We start from the raw sequence: 24211 nt of genomic DNA, 5'->3' as shown, positions 1-24211 counted from the left end.
AGACCGGGCGGCTGTCACGTGGGCGGGGCTGGACTTGGAGGTGCGCACCTGTAAATCCCAGCCCCTGGCGGCGGGGACCAGGTCCGCAGCCGTTTAACCCCCATCCTTCACTCCCCCATCCATCGCCACTCATCCGTCTCACCTTCCCCTCCCCATCCCAGACACCCATCAACTTGGTTAAATGGATAACATGGGACTACATTGGTTTTCTGTGACTGGTGAGAGACTGTTTTCTCCAGACTGTGGAGTAAAAGTATAAAAGTTTGACTCTCCCAGTTTTGAATCCATCTCCCTTACTGGTGCTGAAGGGCTTGTCACAAATTCTCCAAGGGCAGAACTACAGATTTATCAATCATTGGGCATTACTTCTGCTAAAGTGGCAATTGAGTCGGATTGCCACTCTGCTGCAAGTTCTTACCCCAAAATTCAGGTGATCCTATCTTGCCCGACCTTCTGACTTTCGGGCTTTGGGTGTGGTGTCGGGTCAGGGTGCAGGTCCTTGCCTTGAGACGGGGGCGGGGCTGAGTGTCAGGGTTAGGTTGCAGGTCAGGCCTGGGCAGGGGGAAGGAGTGGGTCAGGCCTTGTGAGAGTCGGGGTGACAGTTGGGCCTGGCGGCTGTTGGGGGAAAGGTCAACAGTTGGACCTGGCCTGGGGCCTGGCCTGGCCTGTTCCTGTGAGGTGGGTGTGGGGCAGTGGAATAAGTCCCTGTGGGAGGCGCAGGTCAGGGGGAAGAATCCCCATGGGAGGGGTGGGAGGAAGAGTCACCTGGGGGGAGGGGGGGGGAGAGAGTCACCTGGGGAGGGGGGGGGAGAGTCGCGGGGTGGGAGGGAGGAGGGAGAGTCGCGGGGGGGGAGAGTCGCGGGGGGAGGGAGGGGGGGGAGAGTCGCGGGGGGGAGAGTCGCGGGGGGAGGGAGGAGGGAGAGTCGCGGGGTGGGAGGAGGGGGAGAGTCGCGGGGTGGGAGGGAGGGGGGAGAGTCGCGGGGTGGGAGGGAGGGGGGAGAGTCGCGGGGTGGGAGGGAGGGGGGAGAGTCGCGGGGTGGGAGGGAGGGGGGAGAGTCGCGGGGTGGGAGGGAGGTGGGAGAGTCGCGGGGTGGGAGGGAGGTGGGAGAGTCGCGGGGTGGGAGGGAGGGGGGAGAGTCGCGGGGTGGGAGGGAGGGGGGAGAGTCGCGGGGAGGGAGGGGGGAGAGTCGCGGGGAGGGAGGGGGGAGAGTCGTGGGGTGGGAGGGAGGGGGGATAGTCACGGGGTGGGAGGGAGGGGGGATAGTCGCGGGGTGGGAGGGAGGGGGGAGAGTCGCGGGGAGGGAGGGGGAGAGTCGCGGGGGAGGGAGGGGGGAGAGTCGCGGTGGGGGGAGGGAGGGGGATGGAGGAGAGTAGGGGAGGGGAGGGAGGAGAGTAGGGGAGGGGAGGGAGGAGAGTAGGGGAGGGGAGGGAGGAGAGTAGGGGAGGGGAGGGAGGAGAGTAGGGGAGGGGAGGGAGGAGAGTAGGGGAGGGGGAGGGGAGGGGGGAGAGTAGGGGGGATGGGGAGAGTGAGGGGGGGAGGGGAGGGGGGAGAGTAGGGGGACGGGAGGGGGGAGAGTGAGGGGGGAGGGGGAGGGGGAGAGTGAGGGAGGGGGGAGAGTGAGGGAGGGAGGGGGGGTGAGGGAGGGAGGGGGGAGAGTGAGGGAGGGAGGGAGAGGAGGGGGGAGGGGAGGGAGAGGAGGGGGGAGAGTCGGGGAGGGGAGAGTCGGGAGGGGGAGGGAGGAGAGGGGGGAGGGGAGGGGGCACGGGGGGGGGAGGGGAGGGACGGAGGGGGGAGAGTCGCTTGGTGGGGGGAGGGGGATGGGGGAGAGTCGCTTGGGGGGAGGAGGGAGGAGGAGGGGGGAGAGGGGAGGGGAGGGAGGGGGGGGAGGGAGGAGGGGAGGGAGGAGGGGGGGAGGAGGGGGGGGAAGGGAGAGTCGCCTGGGGGGAGGGTCGCCTGGGGGGGGAGGGGGGAGAGAGTCTCTTTGGGGGAGGAGGGGGGGGAAGAGTCGCCTGGAGGGGAGGAGGGGGGAAGAGTCGCCTGGAGGGGGGAAGAGTCGCCTGGAGGGGAGGAGGGGGGGAAGAGTCGCCTGGAGGGGAGAGTCGCCTGGGGGTGGAGAGTCGCTTGGGGGGAGGGGGAAGAGTCGCCTGGGGGGGGGAGAGTCACCTGCGGGGGAGAGGGGGGAGAGTCGCCTGCGGGGGAGGAGGGGAGAGTCGCCTGGAGGGGAGATGGGGAGAGTCGCCTGCGGGGGAGGAGGGGAGAGTCGCCTGGAGGGGAGATGGGGAGAGTCGCCTGGAGGGAAGGAGGGAAGAGTCGCCTGGGGGGGGGAGAGTCGCCTGGAGGGGAGCAGGGGGGTGGAAGAGCTGCCCAGGGGGTGGAAGTAGTCTGATGCATGCGGGGCGGGGGGAGCATCCCTTGGGCGTTCGGGGGTGTTGGGAGAGTCAGCAATGGGAGAATGGGGATCAGTCTCGGTCTGTAGAATAGTTACCTAGAAGTTTGAAGTGGTTTTAATTCTTCCAATATTTTCTTATGGGTAATTGCCCTGCACTGGGAACCATTTGAAAATGTGATTTAAATTGCAAACGGATAGCTCCGACTGGGTTACGTTCTAATCATTCTCTTGGTGATGAAGTTTCTCCTGAATTCCTCATTGGATTTATTATTGATCATCTTTTTTCTGACCCCTGGTTTTGGACTCCCCACACAAGTGGGAACATGTGCTATAATTTCTCTTTGTCACCCCTCAGCCTTCTCTTTTCAAGGGAAATGAGTGTCAGCCTGTTCAGTCTTTCTTGACAGTTACAATCTCTCAATTCTCAATGTCATTCCTATAAATGTTTTTGCACCTTTTCCAGTTCCTTTATGTCCTTTATCAATCTGGAGATCAGAGCTGTGGACACCTCTCCACATGTGGTCTAGCCAAGGGTCTATACAAGTTCAACATAACTTCTTTGCTTTTCAGTTCTATTCATTGAAAAATGGACCCCAATCACAAATAGATGATTCCAACTGGGTTAGAATGTGGAACTTGCCACCACAGGGAATGGTTGAGGCAAATTGTTTCAATGAATTTGATGCGAAGCCAGGTAAGAAATGAGGGAGAAAGGAGTACAAGGATCTGCTGATAGGGTGAGTTAAAATATGTAGGGAGAAAGCTCACGTGGACAATAAGCATCGGTAGAAAGCAGTCGGGCCGAATGGTCTGTTTCTGTGTTTTAAAAAGTAGAATCAAAACTAAAAATGCTGTAAATATTCAGCAGGTCAGGCAGCATCTGTGCAGAGAAGCAGTTAACATTTCAGCTCAAGATGACCTTTCATCAGAGACTAGTTTGGATTTTGAGTGGCTCTTCCTTTTATCACTCCAGTAGCGATCCACCCTCCACGAGTCCTATGTTCTGCAAGTCCCTTATTTTCCCAGTGTTGGTAATCCTGGAGTCAATCTCCAAGTTACAGTCACTCCCAAAGCACAGGTTACACCCTGAGCATAGAGTCACTCTCTGAGCACAGAGTCAATTCTAAACCAGAGAGGCACTCCTTGATTCCCAGAATCACTCTCCAAGCACTGGCTCAATCTGCTCTCCAAATCTCTATTCTCTGTCCCTCCTTCCCAAGCCCCCTCTCTTGTGTCCCTCTCTCCTGTGCCTCTCTCTCTCCTGTCTCCCTCGCTCCTGTGTAGGTGCTGATCCCACCACTGCGCATCATCACTACCTTGGATGCTGTGGGTCTTCCTCTTCAGATCTGCTGTCAAACACGTCCAAGGCTACACATCCCACACTGATGTTGTCAGTTTGAAAGCCTTTGAGGGTGAAGAATGCTATTCCCACACTAGAAATCTCTGTCAAACATTTACCAGGGGAACTGAGACAGCAGCTGCAATAAGTGAGGTTTTATTCAGATGGGACAATAACAAGTTTAAATCCCCACCTGATATGCTGCTCAAAGTCACCTCCGTTTCACTGGTCAGTTTCCCAAGCTTCAGGAAACTCAGGTTACTCCAGAAATATTTGGATTGGCTGTGAGAGACGTCAATCAGAGAGCCCACCCACTCTGCCCATTCTCTCCTCTTCCTCTTCCTGCTTCACTTCCTGTAGGGACTGAAAACCAAGTGAGGAGATGGTGAGTGAAAGAACAGAATTTATAATAATTACATCACATAATATCCACACTAATCTTCAGGCAGCCTGACTATCCTGTGGGGAATCAGGTGTGGAAATGCCCCTTATGCTGTGTGAGAAGATCCAGCTGAGAGAGCTGTTTACTCGGTGCTTTGTGCTGAACTGTTTGCCTGGAGCTGTGTGTTGGATATTGAGTGTGTTTATTGGAAGCATTTCCCTTCTGATTTACAGGCTGAGTTTTGTGGATGAGTCTTCACTGAATATGAGAAGGTGAGGTGTAATTATCTGGGAGGTGCAGAGTGTCTGAGGATTCTTACTGATTTCCTATTGTTGAGTTCTGTATCTTTTGGGAACTGGTTATTATCCTGTGGACTGTGAATGGTCAGTTCTGTCTGTGTGTTGGGATCTGGATGTTTTCTGTCTTTTCAAATCCCTCCAAGAACTCCCACCGCCCTATCTCTGAATTATGGAGATGGTACAAAAGAGATTTGCTAGAATGGTTCCAGGATTGAGGGATTACAGTTACGTGGATAGATTGGAGAAGCTGGGATTGTTTCCCTTAGAGCAGAAAAGGGTAAGAGGGGATTTGTTAGAAATTTTAAAATCATGAAGGGTTTAGACAGAGTAAATAAAGAGAAACTGTTTCCATTGTCAGAACTGTCGACAACGAGAGGTTACAGTTAAAGGATTTGCTTTTGCGTTAACCTTCAGTAGGTTCAAACCTGGACTCTAAACTATACCCAGTGCTGCTCCTGACTTGTTTGATGATAAGCATGGAATGAGAGCTGTGCCGGGCTGTGATATTGTGGTGGAATACAATCCTGCTGCTGCTCATGGCTCACTGCACCTCATGAATACCCGGTTTTGGGATCTGTCCTTAGTCTACTTCCCAAGTGATGATTAACATGGTGAAGTACTCATTCATCAGTTGGGAGGGGAGAGGTAGTTTTCCTTGAACTTGTTTGACCTGAAGCCATGAGACTCCATGGAGACTTCCCCACCTACCAGTGGGATGGGAGATACCCAGGGATGGTGACGGAGGAGTCTGGGATGTTTCCAGATTGATACGATTCAGTGAGTATCACTGCTACTTGACCAGTCTGTGGGGCAGCTCTCCTCACTTGGGTATTTGTCCTCAGACCTGAGTAAGAGAGACTTTACAGATTTCATTGGGCTGAGATCACCTTAATCTTATTCTGACAAAATTCCAGGATTGTCCAGATCTATCTGACTTTCCTCATTATTGGACTTTGTGGTGAATGTTTATCATTGTTTGCTAGGCTACTTCAGAGGGCAGTTCAAAGTCAACCATGTTGTGTGCAGACCAGACCAGGCAGTTGTAGCAGGTTCCCTTCCCTGAAGGACAATGTTTGTGTTTTTAAGACAACCCCTTTAAGTTTTCATATGTTTCTTTTGATTCTATTGCACAAATTCCAAAGTTTATCAAATTCAGTTTCACAACATGGCATGGTTGAAGTGAATAGCATAGATACCTTTAAGGGAAAACTAGATAAGCGCATGATGAAGAAATGAACAGAAGGATATGCTTTAGGATGAGATGAAGAGGGATGAGAGGAGACTTATGTGAAGCATAAACACCAGCCTGGACCAACTGGGCCGAATGGCCTGTTTCTGAACTGTAATTCTATGTATATAACTTTTCGTGGTTGGATTTTAACTCTCAATCTCTGGATTGTTAATCCAGCACCATAGCAATTTGGCTGCTGTACCTGGAGACACATTTGTTGAAATGTTTTTTAATGCCTTCTTTAAAGATTTTACCTGAAGGCCTCGGCCTTTCCCAAAAGCCTGGGTTTGATTTGATAGTTTTGACCAGTGCTGTGGCTGACAGCTGAATTTGGAATGTGCAGTCTGAGCGATTGCAGTGTATCTAATTTCCCAGGATAAACCAGAACCCTTCAATCAGCGACACTGAAGCAATATTTTCCTTAGCTTCTAGCACTTCCTGCCCAGTCTGTTTTCTTCAAATAATTTTGGTTAACAAGAGGAGAAATTTCAAAGTTAACATTTATCCTGAGTTTTTTTTGTATATTAAACACACACTGTAAAACTGCTCTTCAACAGCATGACTCAAGCTTATAGTGAATTGATAGCCCGTTTTACACTCTACCTGACTGTCTTTTCCATTGCCTTCATGGTGCCTGGGAAGATGGGGGCTGGGTGGAGGAAAGAAAGTAGCCTTGTTGTCTGCTCCTGGTCACTATCCAATGTCCCTGCTGGAAACAGAGTGTGTGACAGTCAAGCGAGGAAAAAGAAAGGACTTGTATCTGGTCCCCCACACAGGGGTATAGCAGACTGGCACTCACTGTGGAACAGTCTCTAACTGAGGAGTCAGCCCCTTCAGCAAAGGAAGAGAGGGAGATGGAGGAAATAATGTTTCCTTTTCCTGTTTTACAGAAGGATTGCACCCTACTACACCAGAGAATACAGAGAGGATAGACACACAGATAGATCCTGTCCATCACCCAAGGAACAACTGCACAACTGTGGGAAGTCATCCAGTCCCTTCACGGCATTGCTCAACACAGAGATGGTTGGGCAGTGAAACCATCATCTGGAAATCGGTCGGGTCATGGGAGTTTTGACATATCATCAGATCTGAAACTGGTCAGTAGTGTGGAACCTTTCATCAGAACCAACCTTTCCGAAGGTTTGGCTGTGGGTGCTCTGTCAGGGTGAGGCTGGGAAGAAGTGTGAGTGACTCCAACTGTGGTGAGGGCTCCAATCATTCATCAAGCCTCATGAACCTCTGACTCATTCCTACAGGTGAGAGGCTGTTCAAGTGTGAGGAGCGCTCCACAGACTCATAAGATCTCCTAAAACACTGCCACAGCTTAATGGCAAACAAACCATTCAAGTGTGAGGTGTGTGATCTAGCTTTCACACAGTCATCCACACTATTGCAACACCATCGCATTCACACCGGGGAGAAGCCATTCACATGTGAGGTGTGTAACAAATCCTTCTCACATTTAACAAATCTCCGTGCACATCGACGCATTCACACAGGGGAGAAACCATTTGTTTGTGATGTGTGCAAGAAATCATTCTCACAGTCATCAAACCTCCGTGCACACCAACGCATTCACACAGGGGAGAAACCATTTACCTGCGAGGTGTGTGACAAATCATTCTCTCATTTAACAAATCTTCGTGGACACAAACGCATTCACACAGGGGAGAAGCCGTTCCAATGTGAGGTGTGTGACAAATCATTCAGACTGTTGTCGAGCCTCCAGGTCCATCAGACAATCCACACAGGGGAGAAACACTTCAAGTGTTGGATTTGCAATAAAGCTTTTGCGACATCTACGAATCTCCTGATACACCAGAGGTTTCACACAGGAGAGAAACCTTTCAGATGTGATGTTTGTGAGATGGGTTTCACCCAATCCTCTGATCTCCTGACGCACCAGTGGATTCACACAGGAGAGAAACCCTTCAAGTGTGAGATGTGTGACCGAGCCTTCACACGGTCATCGATGCTTTTGCAACACCAACGTATTCACACTGGGGAGAAGCCGTTCAAGTGTGAGGTCTGCAACAAATCATTCTCAGACTCATCGAACCTCCGTGTACACCAACGCATCCACACTGGGGAGAAGCCATTCAAGTGTGAGGTGTGCGACAAATCATTCTCAGACTCATCAAACTTCCGTGTGCACCAACGCATTCACACTGGGGAGAAACCATTCAAATGTGAGGTGTGTAATGAGGGCTATGCACAGTTATCAGGCTTGTTAAATCACCGTCGAATCCACGCAGTGGTGCAGTCATTCAAACATGAGGTGTGTGACCGAGCCTTCACACAGTAAACAATGCTCATGAAACCCTGATGCGTCCACATTAAGGAAACAATGTTAATGTGTGAAATGTGGGACAAACCCATCACAAGGTCAACATCCTTCCTCATACATCAGACAATTCACACAGGGGAGAAACCATTGAACTGTGAGCTGCATGACTGAACTTTCACACTGTGAGTGACATTCATGTAACACTTTCGCATTCACAATGGACTTACAGGTAGCCATACAATGGAGATCAGCTGTACAAGTGTCAGGCATTTAATGAGGACCTCGCACAATCATAGTGCCTGACGTGTCACTGGCGCATTCATGCTGGGGAGAAACCATTGAAGTGTTAGGTATGTGACAAAGTTTTGACAAACTCATCGGACCTCTTAGTCCATCAGAGCATCCACACATGGGAGTGACTCTTCAAGTATGAACTTAAGATGAAATTCTCCTCCTGAACTTCCTGAAGCATCAGTGGGTTCACACAGAAGAGAAACTATTCAGGTGTGAGGCATGTGACAAGGCTTTCACACAGTCAGCGTATCTCCTGGTCCATCAACACACACACACACACACACATGGGGAAGAAACTCTACTGGTGTGAGTTCTGTGATAAAGTCTTCACACAGTTATCAGACCTCCTGGAACATCAATGAACGCACACAAAGAGACAAACCCAGTGTGACATGTGCCAGGATTGTTTCACTTACTGCTCTCTTGCTATACACCGATGTCTCCATATGGACTTGAAGCCGGGTCACCTGCTTCCATTACACTGAGAATTGTCTGCTGTTTACCCTCCAGTGCTGTTGTTCCAAAGTACCGTCTGTCTCAGCAGTGTCTACATCAAACCTCTCCCATAATCAGTCCAATCATTTCAAGAAGGCCAATTTAACCTTTGACCAGATCACCAAAAGAAGACAATAAAATGTATAGAAGCTCCTGTATAAACTCAGCATCCATTCAGTGCAGCGTCAGGTACAAGTCACTCACTGACTTTCCTTCTGACCAAGAAGACAATCAGATACTCAGTGGTTAGAAAGGCTTCAGCTTCTCATCTACCATTTCTATATTTCTATCATCTCTGCTTTGTGCTCCAACGATTGGATGTCTAAGAAACTTCATCACAATCTTGCAATTGCTTCATAATAATAGACTGCAGCTGTCTTGAGTGGGAGATCTGGAACAGAAGCCTTCAAAATCCAGACTGGTGTCAAGCAAGGCTGTGTGATAGCCCCCATTCTATTTACAATTGACCTGACAGTGACTATTCACCTCCTCAAAGATCAACTGCCCTCTGGTGTCAGTATTAAATACCATCTCAATGGGAAACTCATTTACCTCGGTCACCTCCGTGCCAAAACTAAACTGACCACCATTGATACACATGATCTACAGTTTGCAGGTGACTGCAGTGTCATTGTCCACTCTGCAACAGATTTGCAAACCACTGTCGATCTCTTCAATCTGCATCTGTTTGTATGACAGAAATGAGCTCCATTCTCTGCCACTGAAGTTCAATGTCATTTCTGATGATCCGGAATTGGGAGCCAGACTAAAGCACATTATATTAAAGAAACTTTTGTCTGTAGCATTCTGAGAGAGTTTCCCCTGATGTGTGTGTGTTAGTAAAGTGAGCCAGCTCTCAGGAGTGGGTATGGGGTAGAATCGGACCCTGCTTTAGTTGGTGATGTGAATTATAGACAGATCCTCTTCAGGTGACGGATGTTTGACTAATACCATGGGTAATGTTTGTACTCTGCTGGGAGGACTACTGTCCTAAGTATGGTGAGGGAACGGGGATGAGTCTCTACAGACCTGAGCTCCCTCAGCTCATCATACTTCAATGCAATAACAGTGTGATTTGTTCACTCAAAGATTCATTTCATGTTCTGGGAAAGATCTTGAGTCATTTTCAAATGGTTTGTTATTTGGTTGATTCAAATTTTGGTGTAAGCCAAATATGGTGTTGTTGCTTGTCTGCTGTTTTATCGATCTTCTGTATAGAATTATAACTCAATATTTCCTTTTCTTAGCCTATCTCTAGCTACCTGATTTGTCAACATGGTGTGTTCCTATTCACTGAAACACCCAGGAGCCTACAGTAAGAGTCCTGTACACAATACATTGGTCAATGTCACTGTGGGCTGGTATACTTTCTCCTCAATGGGTTTATAGTTTCCAGTTCACAGGAAGCACAATGTTTCCCTCAGAAAGAAAGACTTGCATTTGTAGATCAACTTTCACAAATCCGCGTCATCTGAAAGCACTTAGACCTAAGTCTTCTGTTCCCACGGACATATTTTTGGTAGAGAAGGGAGTCAAGAGTTATGAGGGGTAGACATACAAGCAGAGTTGAGACCATAACCGGATCAGTCATGATCTTATCGAATGGCAGAGCAGACTTACAGGGCTGAATGGCCTTCTCCTGATCCTAAGTCCTATGTTCTTAGAGAATGATGATGATAATTAGAATTACATTATTACCTCAATAATATTGTATGGAGCGTCTGCTTTGTTTTTTCATTTTTGATAAAGTTTAAAATGGTGAACTTTCTCTTTATCCCTCTCATCTTTATAATACTGGTGGAGGGGAGATAGAAAGAGGAACAGGAGGAAAGAGGATAAGAGAAGAAGAGAGAGAGAAGGGGAGGAGAGACGTAGAGAAAGAGAGATACGGGGGTGGGTGGCAGGAAAACAGTGAAATTGGAAAGATAGGAAGAGGAGACAGAGGAGGAAGAGGAAAGAGGAGCAATAGGAGAAGATGATAGGAGGAGAGTAAATGACTCCGCAGTAAATAACTTCATTAAATTTCATACAACACCCAGAGAGCAGCAGCAGAGGTCATTGGAGATTATTAGAATAGCTGTTTCCCCAAGGTGCTGGGAGTGAGTGATAACATTCACGTGGCATTGAAGGTTACCCGAGGAAACTCACAGAGCTACCTAACCAGAAAAAAATTCCCCTCCTCCATGTAGTGTGTAATGTCCATCTAAGGATACTCCATGTGAATGCCACTCACACTGGATCATCCCACAATGCTTTCATTGTCAGGAACTTGGACATCAGACCCATATTCGGGGAAGGGGAGTGACCTGATGGTCAGCTGATTAGGGACAAGGTCCATCCCTTCCTTCTGTGGCTGATGCCACCATTTCATGCACCACACACTGAGGAGGAGGTGTTGTTTATTGACGCCTGTTTCTCTGAGGCAGCTCACAGAGAGAAGCCAATCAGCTATTTCAGATATTTGGGAGCTATTTCAGGTACTGGCTACACCTGGGTGGATCACAGTATTCCGCAGAGAGAGAGAATATTCACAACAACCTTCTGCTATCTTACCTTTATGCCACTATCAGCACCTTCTTTACTCATTACCACCACCATTAACAATTCCTTTGTCTTGTGTCCATGACATCTTTGCAATCTCTCCTTAGTTGTTACCTATCCTTGCTCCGCCCCCTCTTAAGCATTATAAAATCCATATTTCCAATCCTCTTTAGTTCTGGAGAAGAGTCATATGGACACGAAACATTAACTCTGTTTCTCTCTCCACAGAAGCTGCCAGAGCTGCTGAGTTTTTCCAGCATTTTATGTTTTTATTGTTAATATCACTGTCAAACAAGGTCTAAACTGGGACAGTCCAGGAGAGGTGAATGGACTTGGTCATCCTAGGAGAGGTGAATAGACTTGGTCATCCTGGGAGAGGTGAATGGACTTGGTCATCCTGTGAGAGGTGAATGGACTGGGGCATCGCAGGAATGACGAATGGACTGAGACATCCCGGGAGAGGTGAATTGACTAGGATATCCTGGGAGGGGTGAATGGACTGGGACATCCCGGGAGAGGAACTGGATGAGGTGAATGTTGAGCCTGAAACTTGAAGCTGAGGGGAGTTGAACCTCCACAGGAGGTGATCCCTGGACAGGGCAGGGCTGTCAGATATCACCTTATAGGGCATCTACTCACACATTGAGCCCCACCTCACTCCTGAGTCACAGTAACTCCCTGAACCACTGAGTCACTTCCCGAGTACTGGGTCAGTTTCCTTTGTCCCTCTCTCCTGTTTCCCTCTCTCCTGTTTCCCTCTCTCCTGTTTCCCTCTCTCCTGTTTCCCTCTCTCTTGTTTCCCTCTCTCCTGTTTCCCCCTCTCCTGTTTCCCTCTCTCCTGTTTCCCTCTCTCCTGTTTCCCTCTCTCTTGTTTCCCTCTCTCTTGTTTCCCTCTCTCCTGTTTCCCTCTCTCCTGTTTGTTTCTCTCTCTTGTGTCCTTCTCTCCTATGTCCCTCCCTCCTATGTGCTTCCCTCCTGTGTCTCTCTTTCTCCTGTACATGTGCTGATCCCACCACTGCACATTATCGCTGCCTTGGATGTTGTGGGTCTTCCTCTTCTGATCTGCTGACAAACACATCGGAGGCTACACATCCTCCATTGATGTTATTTTCAAAGCCTCCAAGGATGAAGAATGCTATTCCCACACTAGAAATCTCTGTCAAACATTTACCGGGGGAACTGAGACAGCAGCTGCAATAAGTGAGGTTTTATTCAGATGGGACAATGACAAGTTTAAATCCCCACCTGATCTGCTGCTCAAAGTCACCTCCATTTCACCGGTCAGTTTCCCAAGCTTCAGGAAACTCATGTTACTCCAGAAATATTTGGATTGGCTGTGAGAGACGTCATTCAGAGAGCCCCACCCACTTTGCCCATTCCCTCCTCTTCCTCTTCCACAGCTGCTTCACTTCCTGTAGGGACTGAAGACCAAGTGAGGAGATGGTGAGTGAAGGAACAGAATTTATAATAATTACATCACATAATATCCACACTAATATTCAGGCAGCCTGACTATCCTGCGGGGAATCAGCTGTGGAAATGCCCCTAAGATAAAAGCAAAAAACTGCAGATGCTGGAAATCCAAAATAAAAATACCTGGAAAAACTCAGCAAGTCTGACAGCATCTGTGGAGAGGAACACAGTTAACGTTTCGAGTCCGTATGACTCTTCAACAGATCTAAGGAAAAATAGAAAAGAGGTGAAATATAAGCTGGTTTAAGGGGGTGGGGGGGGGGGGTGGGACCAGTAGAGCTGGATAGAGGGCCAGTGATAGGTGGAGATTGCCAAAAGATATCATAGACAAAAGGACAAAGAGGTGTTGAAGGTGGTGATATTATCTAAGGAATGTGCTAATTAAGGGTAGAAAGCAGGACGAGCAAGGTACAGAAAGCCCTAGTGGGGGTGGGGTGGGGGGGAAGGGATCGAAATAGGCTAAAAGGTAAAGATAAAACAATGAATGGAAATATATTTAAAAATAATGGAAATAGGTGGGAAAAGAAAAATTTATATAAATTATTGGAAAAAGGGGGGATCAGAAAGGGGGTGGGGATGGAGGAGAGAGCTCATGATCTAAAATTGTTGAACTCAATATTCAGTCCGGAAGGCTGTAAAGTGCCTAGTCGGAAGATGAGCTGCTGTTCATCCAGTTTGCGTTGAGCTTCACTGGAATATTGCAGCAGGCCAAGGACGGACATGTAGGCATGAGAGCAGGGTGGAGTGTTGAAATGGCAAGCGACAGGGAGGTCTGGGTCATGCTTGTGGACAGACCGAAGGTGTTCCGCAAAGCGGTCACCCAGTCTGCGTTTGGTCTCTCCAATGTAAAGGAAACCGCATTGGGAGCAGCGAATGCAGTAGACTAAATTGAGGGCAGTGCAAGTGAAATGCTGCTTCACTTGAAAGGAGTGTTTGGGCCCTTGGACGGTGAGGAGGGGGGAAGTAAAGGGGCAGGTGTTGCACCTTCCCATGCAACCACAGACCTGCTGAGTTTATCCAGGTATTTTTATTTTTGTTGTGGAAATGCCCCTTATGCTGTGTGAGAAGATCCAGCTGAGAGAGCTGTCTACTCGGTGCTTTGTGCTGAACTGTTTGACTGGAGCTTGTGTTGAATATTGAGTGTGTTTATTGGAAGCATTTCCCTTCTGATTTACAGGCTGAGTTTTGTTGATGGGTCATTACTGAATATGAGAAGGTGAGGTGTAATTATCTGGGAGGTGCAGAGACACATTTATTGAAATGTCTTTTAATATCTTCTTTAAAGATTTAACCTGAAGGCCTCTTCCTTTCCCAAAAGCCTGGGCTCAGATTTGATAGTTTTGCCCAATGCTGTGGCTGATAGCTGAATTTGGGTTGTGCAGTCTGAGCAAGTGCAGTGTATCTAATTTCCCAGGATAAACCAGAACCCTTCAATCAGCTACACTGAAGCAATATTTTCCTCAGCTTCTAGCACTTCCCGCCCAGTCTGTTTTCATCAAATAATTTTTGAAAACAGGTGCAGAAATTTCAAATTTCCATTGAATTAACATTTGTCCTGAGTGTTTTTTATATTAAACACATTCTCTAAGGGTAAAACTGGTCTTCACAGCACGTGAATTGATAGCCTGTTTTACACTCCGCCCGACTGTCTTTTCCATTGCCCTCATGGTGCCTGGGAATATGGGGGTTGGGCGAAGGAAAGAAAGTAGCCACATTGTCTGCTGCTGGTCACTATCCAGTCCCTGCTGGAAACAGAGGGTGTGTGACAGTCAAGTGAGGAAAAAGAAAGGATTTCCATCTGATCCCCCCAGACAGGGGAATAGCAGACTGACACGCACTGTGGAGCAGTCTCTAACTGAGGAGTCAGCACCTTCAGCAAAGGAGGAGAGGAAGTTGGAGGAAATCATGTTTCCTTTTCTTGTTTTACAGAAGGATTACACTGTATTACACCAGAGAATATAGAGAGGATAGACACCGCAGATAGATCCTGACATCACCCATGGAACAACTGCACAACTGTGGGAAGATACCTCGTCCCTTCACGGCATTTCTCAACACAGAGAAGGTTGGACAGTGAAACCATCATTTGGAAATTGGTCAGGTCAAGGGAGCTTTGACATATCATCAGATCTGAAACTGGTCTGTAGTGTGGAACCTTCCATCAGAACCAACCTTTCTGAAGGTTCGGCTGTGGGTGATCGGTCAGGGTGAGGCTGGGAAGAAGTGTGAGTGGCTCCAAGTGTGGTGAGACCTTCAATCAATCATCGAGCCTCATGAACCACTGACTCATTACCACAAGTGAGAGGCTGTTCAAGTGTGATGAGGGCTCCACAGGCTCATAAGATCCCCTAACATGCAAGGTGCATTTGTTGTCCCACCAGTAACACGACAGCTTAATGGAAAAGCAACCGTTCAGGTATGAGTTTTGTGATCAAGTTTTCAGACATCCATTGACATTCAAGAATTACCAACGCAGTCACATTGGACAAGCCGTTTGAATGTGAGGTGTGTAAAAGTGCTTTGCACAATTATCTGGCCTGGTGAATCACTGGCTCATTCACACCGGGGAGAAGCCATTTAAGTGTGAGGTGTGCGACAAATCATTCTCGCAGTCATCACGTCTCCTGCAGCATCAGAGGATTCACACAGGGGAAGGACCATTCAAGTGTGAGGTGTGCAACAAGTCATTCTCGACGTCTTCAAGCCTCCTGCTTCATTAGAGGAGCCACACGGGAGAAGCCATTCAGGTGCGAGGTGTGCAAAAAACCATTCTCACAGCCATCGCATCTCCAGCAATGTCAGAGGATTCACACGGGAGAAGCCATTTACATGTGTGAGTTGTGCAACAAATAATTCTCTAGGTCCTCGAGCCTCTTGCTCCGTCAGAGGAGCCACACAGGGGAGAAATCATTCATGTGTGAGGTGTGTGACAAATCATTCTCACAGCGCATCTCCTGCGCCATCAGAGAATTCACACAGGGGATTAACCCTTCAAGTGTAAGGTCTGTGCTGAGGTTTCCTAATGTCTTTGACCCTTCTGTGACATCAGAGCATTCACAAAGGGGAGAAACTCTTCCGGTGCGATGTTTGTGACAAGGCTTTCACCCACTCCTCTGATCTCCTAAAGCAGGCTTGTCCAACCGATGGCCCACAGGCTGGATTGTGGCCCACAAAGCCCCTCTATGTGACCTCTGAAGCCACTCCATGTGGCCTATGGAGCCCCTCTATGTGGCCCCCGGAGCCCCTCCATCTAGCCCCGAAGCTCCTCTGGGTGTTCCCCGGAGACTATGATAAAATTCCCAGTAAGACCGGTCAGTGAAATTGAAGATTTCTGCAGGTGGCTGCTCCTCCAATCACAGGCCGTTCCTCTCCCGTGTTTGCTGCTGTTGGGCTCACTATTGAGCCTGACAGCAGCAAGCATGGGACAGAAACAGGCTGTGATTAGAGGAGTAGTGAACACCGGCAACTGTGATTGGAGGAGCAGTGAACACCGGCAACTGTGATTGGAGGAGCAGTGAACACCAGCAGCTGTGATTGGAGGAGCAGTGAACACCGGCAGCTGTGAATACATGGAGATAGAGAGAGACTGTGCAGTATGCGGGGCCTCACTTCCTCACTCACCCGCCCGCCCGCATTCACCTAGCTCTCCCCATATTTCCCTGAATGCCGCTGCATTCCCCTGATCCTCTTCATGCACCTGTGTTTTGGTGTCGCTAGTCCTCGCTCCAGGTCCCTCTTGCCCACCCCTCGCACCCCCACCAGCCCATTCAATGTGAGGGTAGATGAGTGAGGGAGGGTGGGTCAGTTTGAGTGATTTACACACAATGTCCTTGAATCATGCAGTCAGTGGATTTTCAACTAAAATCCAATTTGACTTAGCAAAACTGGAGTGTTGAAAAGCCATCCATATGGATTACTAACATCACTTTTTTTTATTCGTTCATGCGATGTGGGCATTGCTGGCCAGGCCACCATTTATTGCCCATCCCTAATTGCCCCTGTTCACAGGGCATTTAAGAGTCAACCACACTGCGGTGGGTCTGGACTCACATGTATGCCAGACTAGGTAAGGACAGCAGATTTCCTTCCCTAAAGGACATTATTGAACCAGATGGGTTTTTACGACAATTGGCAATGGTTTCATGGTCGTCCTCAGACTTTTAATCCCAGATTATTATTGGATTCAAATTTCACCAACTGTCATGGTGGATTCAAAACCGGATCTCCAAAGCATTACCCTGGGTCTCTGGAATATGAGTTAGTGACCATACCATTATGCCACTGCCTCCCCCTGTAACTATATCAATTCAGAGAGCTGACTGACCCAATGTTTACTGTTATTACCCATCCAAGTACAGGACTGACCATTCTTATCACATTAATTAATTGCGTGAGAGAGAATTATGTGTGTGTGTGTTAGAGGGAGAGGGGTGTGTGTGTGTGTGAGAAAGGGAGAGGGGTGTGTGTGGGAGAGGGAGAGGGGTGTGTGTGGGAGAGGGAGAGGGGAGTGTATGTGTGCGTGAGAGGGAGAGAGCTGGGTGAGTGTGTGTGTGGGAGAGATAAGGGGTGAGTGTGTATGTGTGTGAGCGAGGGGTGAGTGTATATGTGTGTGAGGAAGGGGTGAGTGTATATATGTGTGAGAGGGGTGAGTATATATGTGTGTGAGAGAGGGGTGAGTATGTGAAGGAGGGGTGAGTGTATATGTGTGTGAGAGAGGGGTGAGTGTATGTGAGAGAGGGGTGAGTGTATATGTGTGTGAGAGAGGGGTGAGTGTGTGTGAGTGTGAGAGAGAGGTGAGTGTGTGTGTGTGTGTGAGAGAGAGGGGTGAGTATATGTGTGTGAGAGAGGGGTGAGTGTGAGTGTGAGAGAGAGGTGAGTGTGTGTGTGTGTGTGTGAGAGAGGGGTGAGTGTGTATGTTTGTGAGAGAGGAGTGAGTGTATATGTGTGTGAGAAGAGTGTGTATGTGTGAGAGTGAGGGGTTAGTGAATGTATGTGGGTGAGAGAGGGGTGAGTGTATATGTGTGTGAGAGAGGGGTGAGTGTATATGTGTGTGAGAGAGGGGTGAGTATATGTGTGTGAGATGGGTGAGTGTATGTGTGTGTGAGAGAGGGGTGAGTGTATATGTGTGTGAGAGAGGGGTGAGTGTGTATGTGTGTGAGAGAGGGGTGAGTGTGTATGTGTGTGAGAGAGGGGTGAGTGTGTATGTGTGTGAGAGAGGGGTGAATGTGTATGTGTGTGAGTGAGGGGTGAGTGTATATGTGTGTGAGAGAGGGGTGAATGTGTATGTGTGTGAGAGAGGGGTGAGTGTGTATGTGTGTGAGAGAGGGGTGAGTGAATGTATGTGGGTGAGAGAAGGACGAGTGCGTCTGGCTCACTCCCAGTCTCGGTTCTCACAATCACAGTTGCCGGTGTTCACTGCTCCTCCAATCACAGTTGCCGGTGTTCACTACTCCTCTAACTTAACCTACACACCATCACGTACTCTCCCACTCTCTCACATAGGGTGAGTGGGTGAGCATCTGAGACTGGGAGTGAGTTGGACACTCACATCTCACCCTTCCACACTCTAATGGTCTTCTTTATTTATTACTCATTCTTTTAAAAGTATCAATTTATTGTTTTGACATATTTTGTTTTTCTCAGCAAGTTGTTTCTTTTCGTACATCAGCTTTTTAAAAAAACTTCATGTTTAATGCCGTGGCAAACTTTATTTTACTGAAATTTGCTCATTGGCCTCTTGAGTGAGAAAAAAATTGAAATGTGGTCCCCCATTGTAAGCCTGACCTACATTTTCCAAGATTCATTTCATGTTCCAGGAAAGATCTTGAGTCATTTTTAAATGCTTTGTTGTTTTGGTTGGGTAAATGGTGATATATTGGGGAACGTGATGTACAAAGGGATCTAGGTGTCCTTGTACACCAGTCAATGAAAGTAAACAGGCAGGTGCAGCAAGCAATTAGGAAGGCAAATGGTATGTTGGCCTTCACTGGAAGAGGAGTTGACTTCAGAAGTAGGGATATCTTATTGCAGTTATGCAGGGCCTTGGTGAGACCACACCTGGAGTTTTGTGTGCAGTTTTGGTCTCCCTACCTAAGAAGGGATATATTTGCCATAGAGGGAGTGCAGCAAAGATTCACTAGGCTGATACTGGGAATGTTGTATGAGGAGAGATTGGTTCGAAGAATGAGAGGGGATCTGATTGAAACTTATAAAACTCTTAACAGGGCTAGACAGGCGAGATGCAGGGAAGATGGTTCCCCTAGTTGGGGAGTCTAGAACCAGGGGCCACAATCTCAGGACACAGGGCAGGCCATTTAGGACTGAGATGAGGGTGGTCAACCTGTGGAATTCTCTATCACAGAATGACGTGGAGGCTGGGTGAGTGAGTATATTCAAGAAAGAAATTGATAAATTTTTGGATATTAGGGGCATCAAGGGGTATGGAGAGAAAGCGGGAATATGGCGTTGAGATAGAGGATCAGCCATGGTCATATTGAATGGCAGAGCAGGCTTGAAAGGCCAATTGGCCTACTCCTGCTCCTAGTTTCTATGTTTCTAAAATTTTGATGTAAGCAAACTTAACCTAAACTACTTGATTTGTCAGCATGGTGTGTTCCTATTTACTGAAACACTTAGGAGCCTACAGTAAGAGTCCTGTATACAATATATTGGTCAATGTCACTGTGGGCTGATATACTTTATCAATGGGTTTATAGTTTCCAGTCCACAGGAAGTATAATGTTTCCCTAAGAAAGAAAGACTTGCAATTATAAATCTACTTTCACAATTTCAGGGCATCTGAAAGCACCTCCCCTCTATTTAAGTGCTTTGTGAAGTGCAAATTTCCACAAACAGCAATATGACAATGACCAGATAAACTGTTTTTGCGACATCGATTGCAAGGTCCATATTGACCAGTACATCTGGGATAACTCCCCTGCTCTTCTATGATGTAGTGTCATGGGATCTTTTACATTCAGCTGAGAGGGCAGACAGGGCCTTGGTTTAACTCATCTGAAAGATGGTATCTCTGACAGTGCAGCACTTCCTCAGTACTGCACTGGAGTGTCAGCCTCAGTGCTCAAGTCTCTGGAGTGAGACTTGAACCCACAACCTTCTGACTCAGAGATTAGAGTGCTAACTAAGCCATGGCTGACAATAACTTATAATATTTCTGTCATATTAGATTCAGTTTCTATGGGGTTAGTTCCAACGCTGTGTACAGAATGCTTTTCCCCCTGTAAACTGGCAGCCTGAAAGTTTGATTTGATTTAAAGTGGTGACTAGTTAGAGCTGCAGGTGTCAGTGTTGTCTTTCTGGGTTCCTGAAGCTGTGAAAGGTGGTAAAGTCCCTGGTGTCAGTTGGAATGGACATCTTAAGGGATTGTCTTCAATCAGTACTGCTGATTAACCATTCTGCTTTCATTCACTCATGAAAGTTCTATTGTTTAGGCAAAGTTCCAACAGTCTGTCAGGAATAAAACTCGAGGAATAACCCACTCTTCCCAGGAAAGCTCAGTGTTAGTTTTAGTGAGGTTTTTGAGCTTGTTTTCAAATCCCTCCATGGCCTCTCCCCTCCCTATCTCTGTAATCTCTTCCACCCCTCAGTACTGCACTGGAGTGTCAGCCATGATTTTTTGTGCTCAAGTCCTGGAGTGGGACTTGAACCCACAACCCTCTGACTCAGAGAACAGTGTTGTGGGTTCAAGTCCAACTCCAAACGGATTATTCCAGGAACCTTGATTTGAGTTATTGTCAGGGCCACACAAATAATTCCTCAGGCTCTGGACTCCCTGTACAAACCCCACCCACATTTGTTAAAACACAAACATGTTGTAAAAAGAGTGAAGAAATTATCCTGTAGATGTTTACACACTGCATTGATCATGAAGCCAATCAGATCACAATGTACCACCCTTAAATAAAAGTGCTTCAATTGGTCACACACAATTTTTAAAAATGTTTGTTTTAGTAAAACACCTTGGCAAATATGCAACAATCATAGTTGTGCAGGTTGTTGCCAAAAGTTTACACCAGTTTGTGTTGGTTTTATCAGCATAATCCAGCTGAAATTGACCATATCAGGAATTTTAAATGTAAGTTACGCCAAGTGTAATTTGAAAATTCATGATCTTTAACCCTGGTTTATTAAATATCACACAGACAGCTCAAACCAACCACAGAAATGACCACAGCCCCAGATGGGAATAATGAGAGTGGTGAGTTTCTGCTGATTGCGCCTGTTTGAGGCGGCTCTTCAAATTACACTCAGGGTGTTTGGGCGTTCAGGCATCAACAGTCAGTCATATTTCATGACTCCAGTCTACATGTTGTGGTCAGCAATTATTTCAGCAAACTACGGGCTCACAGATAATAGTTTATTTCAGTTGTGTCACATAAACAGGAGAAATAGTTAAAATAGTTTAATATAGTCATAATTACATTATTACCTCAAATGTTGTTTCATTTATGATAGAGTTTAAAATGGTGAAATTTCTCTCTATCCCTCTCATCTTTGTAATGCTGAAGGAGGAGAGAGAGAGAGATAGGAGAGAGGGGAGCAGAGAGGATATGAGAGAAAAAGTGGAGTAGAGATAGGAGGAGAGGAAAAGGAGAGTTAGATAAGAAATAGGAACAGCAGTAGGCCACTCAGCCCCTCAAGCCTGCTGTGCCACTCAAGAAGATCATGGCTGATCTGATTGTGGCCTTTAACTCCATTCCCCGCCCCAACAATAAGCCTTGACTCCCTTGTAGATCAAAAATCTGTCTAACTCAGCCTTGAATATATTCAATGACCCAGCCTCCACTGCTCTCCGGGGAAGAGAATTCCAAAGACCAACAACCCTCTGAGAGAAGAAATCCCTCCTCATCTCAGTCTGAAATGGGAGAGCCCTTATTTTACACCTTGCACCCTAATTCTATATTCCCCAAGAGGGAGAAATAGAGAGGATGAGAGAGGTAGCAGAGGATGAGACTGAAAGTGGAGAGATCGTAGGAGAGCAGCAGAAGGAGAAATAGAGAGGAGGAGGAGAAGAGAGAAAGAGGAGAGGTAGTGTAGGCCTGAGGCCTGCAACCACTAACTTTTGCAATTTTATATTTTTGAATTTTATTTCTGCTTTTTTCTTGATTTTACAAGAGCTTGTATTAAACCTGTATTGAATTTTTAAAAGTTAATTTGTAGACCTTGATTTAAAACTAAGTATGATTGTGCTTTGATTAAGTCAAGCAATTAATTAATCAGGTAATCAATAGTAATAAGTAGTGATATTATTAACTGGACTTGTTTTGCACAAAGCTTTGTTTTCATACTGGTCAGTTCAGCCATGTTCCCAACTGTTATTTTGTCGAAATTACTGTTTTCTCTTCTGGCTAGATTTGCTAAAATAAAAGTTGTTATTGTTTAACAGTATTCAGTTCCTTACTGCACAGTTACTTATTTGAAGTACAAGTCAGGACAGTGGATAACCTCGCACATGGGGTGGTCAACTATGGTATGGAATCAGGAGATGGAGTTTGATTGATGGATAGCATAACCTGATTGATGGCAGATGGGTAAACAACTTGAATATTGCGATGTCTGTAAGCCTCGCTGTGTCTGTGAGAAGAATCTGATAAGGACGCATGGTTACCAGATTCCTGTTTTGAAGAAGTCTGGATGGAAGCCTCGGAAGTTGGAATGGAGCCAGGAACTGGACTTAAAGGGGCATAGTCTCCAACGTTCAGGTCTGCCACCAGAGTGGAGTAGTCAACCACATAAGATTACGGCAGGAAGGGCTGTCAACGTAGAGACTGACTGGAGTGTCCAACCCATGCAAGTTTCTTTGGAGACTTGGTGAGGTATGAACTAAGGGGAATTTCATATTGTGGGGTGCTGTTGTGAACAGACCAATTTGGAGTTAACATTTGTAATATAGTTTATACTTGTATAAATTTGTAATATAGTATGTATGTAAAGTTGTCTTTCTTCCTTTCTTTTAAGATATTTATACAAAATGTTTCTTTCTTTTAATAAAGTTGTCTTTATTTCATTTTCTAGTAATCATTAATAATTATTTAATAGTTGTCTAATAAAAATTGTTGTTTTCATACATTGATCAGTATTGAGTCACCCATTCCTGTTCGTCCAGAGTACAGCTCCAAACCTAACTGAGACTCTTTGAGGGACTCTCATGCCCTTGCACACACCTCATACCTGAATGATTTCTCACCAGTGTGGATTAGCTGGTGTTTCAGAAGATTGAAGGAGTGGGTGAAAGCCTTGTCATAAACATGACACCTGAAGACTTTCTCCCCTGTGTGAATCCTCTGGTGTCCCAGGAGGGTTGAGGATGTCATTCAAGCTTCATCACAAACCTCACACTTGAAGGCTTACTTCAAAGTGCGGATCCTCTGGTGGAGCAGGAGGTTCGATGACCATGAGAATGATTTGTCATACACCTCACATCTAAAGGGTTTCTCCCGTATTAATGCACTGATGTCTCAGCATCCTCGTAGATATCGGAAAGGTTTTATCACAAACCTCACACTTGAAGGGTTTCTCCCCTGCTTGGATCCTCCGATGGGCCAGAAGACCTGATGACCGCACCTCCTGTTTGAACAGTTTCTGGCCTGTGTGCGTACATTGGTGTACACAGAAATATGATCAACACGAGAATGATCTGACGCACACTTAGCAAGTGAATGGTTTCTCCCCGGTGTGAATGCATTAGAAGCTTGATGACTGCGAGAATGATGTGTTGCACACATCACACGTGAATGGCTTTTCCCCTGTGTGAATGGGTTGGTGTTCGAGGAGAGTCCATGACAGTGAGAATGATTTGTTGCACACGTCACATGTGAATGGTTTCTCCCTTGTATGAACGCGTTCATGTGCATGGAGCTGGAATGACTGCGGGAATGATTTCTCACAGCTCACAAGTGAATGGTTTCTCACCCATGTGAACACGCTGGTGTGCGTGGAGGTGTGATGACTGTGAGAATGATTTGAAGCACACCTGACAGGTGAATGGTTTCTCCCCAGTGTGAATGCGCTGGAGTATTAGGAGGGTCGATGACTGCAAAGCTTTTGTCTCACACCTAATGTTTGAATGATTTCTCTTCCATGTGTCTATTCAGCAGATGCACCTTGTGTGTTAGGAGATCCTATGAGTGTGGGGTCCTCCTCACACCTCACACTTGAAAAGCCTCTCACCTGCAGGAATGATTCAGTGGCTCATGAGGCTCGATGAAAGATTGAAGCTCTCACCACACTTGGAGCCACTCACACTTCTTCACAGCCTCACCCTGACCGATCACCCACAGCCGGACCTTCGGAAAAGTTGGTTCTGATGGAAGGTTCCACACCTCTAACCAGTTTCAGATCTGATGATATGTCAAAGCTCCCCTGACCCGACCGATTTCCAGATGATGGTTTCACTGTCCAACCTTCTCTGTGTTGAGCAATGCTGCGAAGCGACTGGGTGTCTTCCCACAGTTGTG

The 24211-nt window shown here is 47.1% G+C and overlaps 6 protein-coding genes and 1 pseudogene across 9 annotated transcripts in view; 5 read left to right on the top strand and 2 right to left on the bottom strand.

Moving 5' to 3' along the window:
• Positions 1-24211, bottom strand: part of LOC144695207 (uncharacterized) — a 469933-nt gene that overhangs the window by 239961 nt on the left and 205761 nt on the right. The gene's annotated exons all lie outside the window — the stretch shown is intronic.
• The window catches only part of LOC144695266 (uncharacterized), a 290534-nt gene that overhangs the window by 99590 nt on the left and 166733 nt on the right, over positions 1-24211 (bottom strand). The gene's annotated exons all lie outside the window — the stretch shown is intronic.
• Positions 146-10483, top strand: LOC144695244 (uncharacterized). Of its 2 annotated transcripts, XM_078566139.1 has the most exons (4): positions 146-218; positions 2961-3084; positions 4554-4687; positions 6532-10483. In XM_078566139.1, exon 4 carries the CDS (start codon positions 6972-6974, stop codon positions 7947-7949), a length of 978 nt encoding a protein of 325 aa, XP_078422265.1. In that variant the 5' UTR covers positions 146-218; positions 2961-3084; positions 4554-4687; positions 6532-6971; the 3' UTR covers positions 7950-10483. The 2 variants fall into 2 exon arrangements, with proteins under 2 accessions (XP_078422265.1, XP_078422266.1); XM_078566140.1 differs by lacking the exons at positions 146-218; positions 2961-3084; positions 4554-4687 and adding an exon at positions 5099-5187.
• Positions 165-24211, top strand: part of LOC144695216 (uncharacterized) — an 82940-nt gene continuing 58893 nt past the window's right edge. For both annotated transcript variants that reach the window (XM_078566111.1, XM_078566110.1), the window contains exon 1: positions 165-218. The gene's annotated coding sequence lies outside the window, so the exon portion shown is untranslated. The remainder of the gene's footprint in view (positions 219-24211) is intronic.
• The window catches only part of LOC144695220 (uncharacterized), a 29364-nt gene continuing 9228 nt past the window's right edge, over positions 4076-24211 (top strand). Inside the window, exon 1 of the mRNA XM_078566114.1 lies at positions 4076-4114. The gene's annotated coding sequence lies outside the window, so the exon portion shown is untranslated. The remainder of the gene's footprint in view (positions 4115-24211) is intronic.
• Positions 4079-24211, top strand: part of LOC144695240 (uncharacterized) — a 100903-nt pseudogene continuing 80770 nt past the window's right edge. Inside the window, exon 1 of the transcript XR_013579910.1 lies at positions 4079-4114. The product of XR_013579910.1 is annotated as an uncharacterized LOC144695240 (transcript). The remainder of the gene's footprint in view (positions 4115-24211) is intronic.
• LOC144695162 (uncharacterized) overlaps positions 4089-24211 on the top strand; it is a 144183-nt gene continuing 124060 nt past the window's right edge. The window contains exon 1 of the mRNA XM_078566055.1: positions 4089-4114. The gene's annotated coding sequence lies outside the window, so the exon portion shown is untranslated. The remainder of the gene's footprint in view (positions 4115-24211) is intronic.

Source organism: Cetorhinus maximus, chromosome 21 (genome assembly GCF_964194155.1).
Source record: "Cetorhinus maximus chromosome 21, sCetMax3.hap1.1, whole genome shotgun sequence".
NCBI lineage: Eukaryota > Metazoa > Chordata > Chondrichthyes > Lamniformes > Cetorhinidae > Cetorhinus > Cetorhinus maximus.
The sequence above is the reverse complement of the archived record's forward strand: the minus strand, read 5'-3'. Positions and strand labels throughout refer to the sequence as shown.

Bases quoted from the DNA above. Each gene is read 5' to 3' on its own strand.
- LOC144695244 (XM_078566139.1), top strand. From the start codon at position 6,972: ATGGCAAACAAACCATTCAAGTGTGAGGTGTGTGATCTAGCTTTCACA.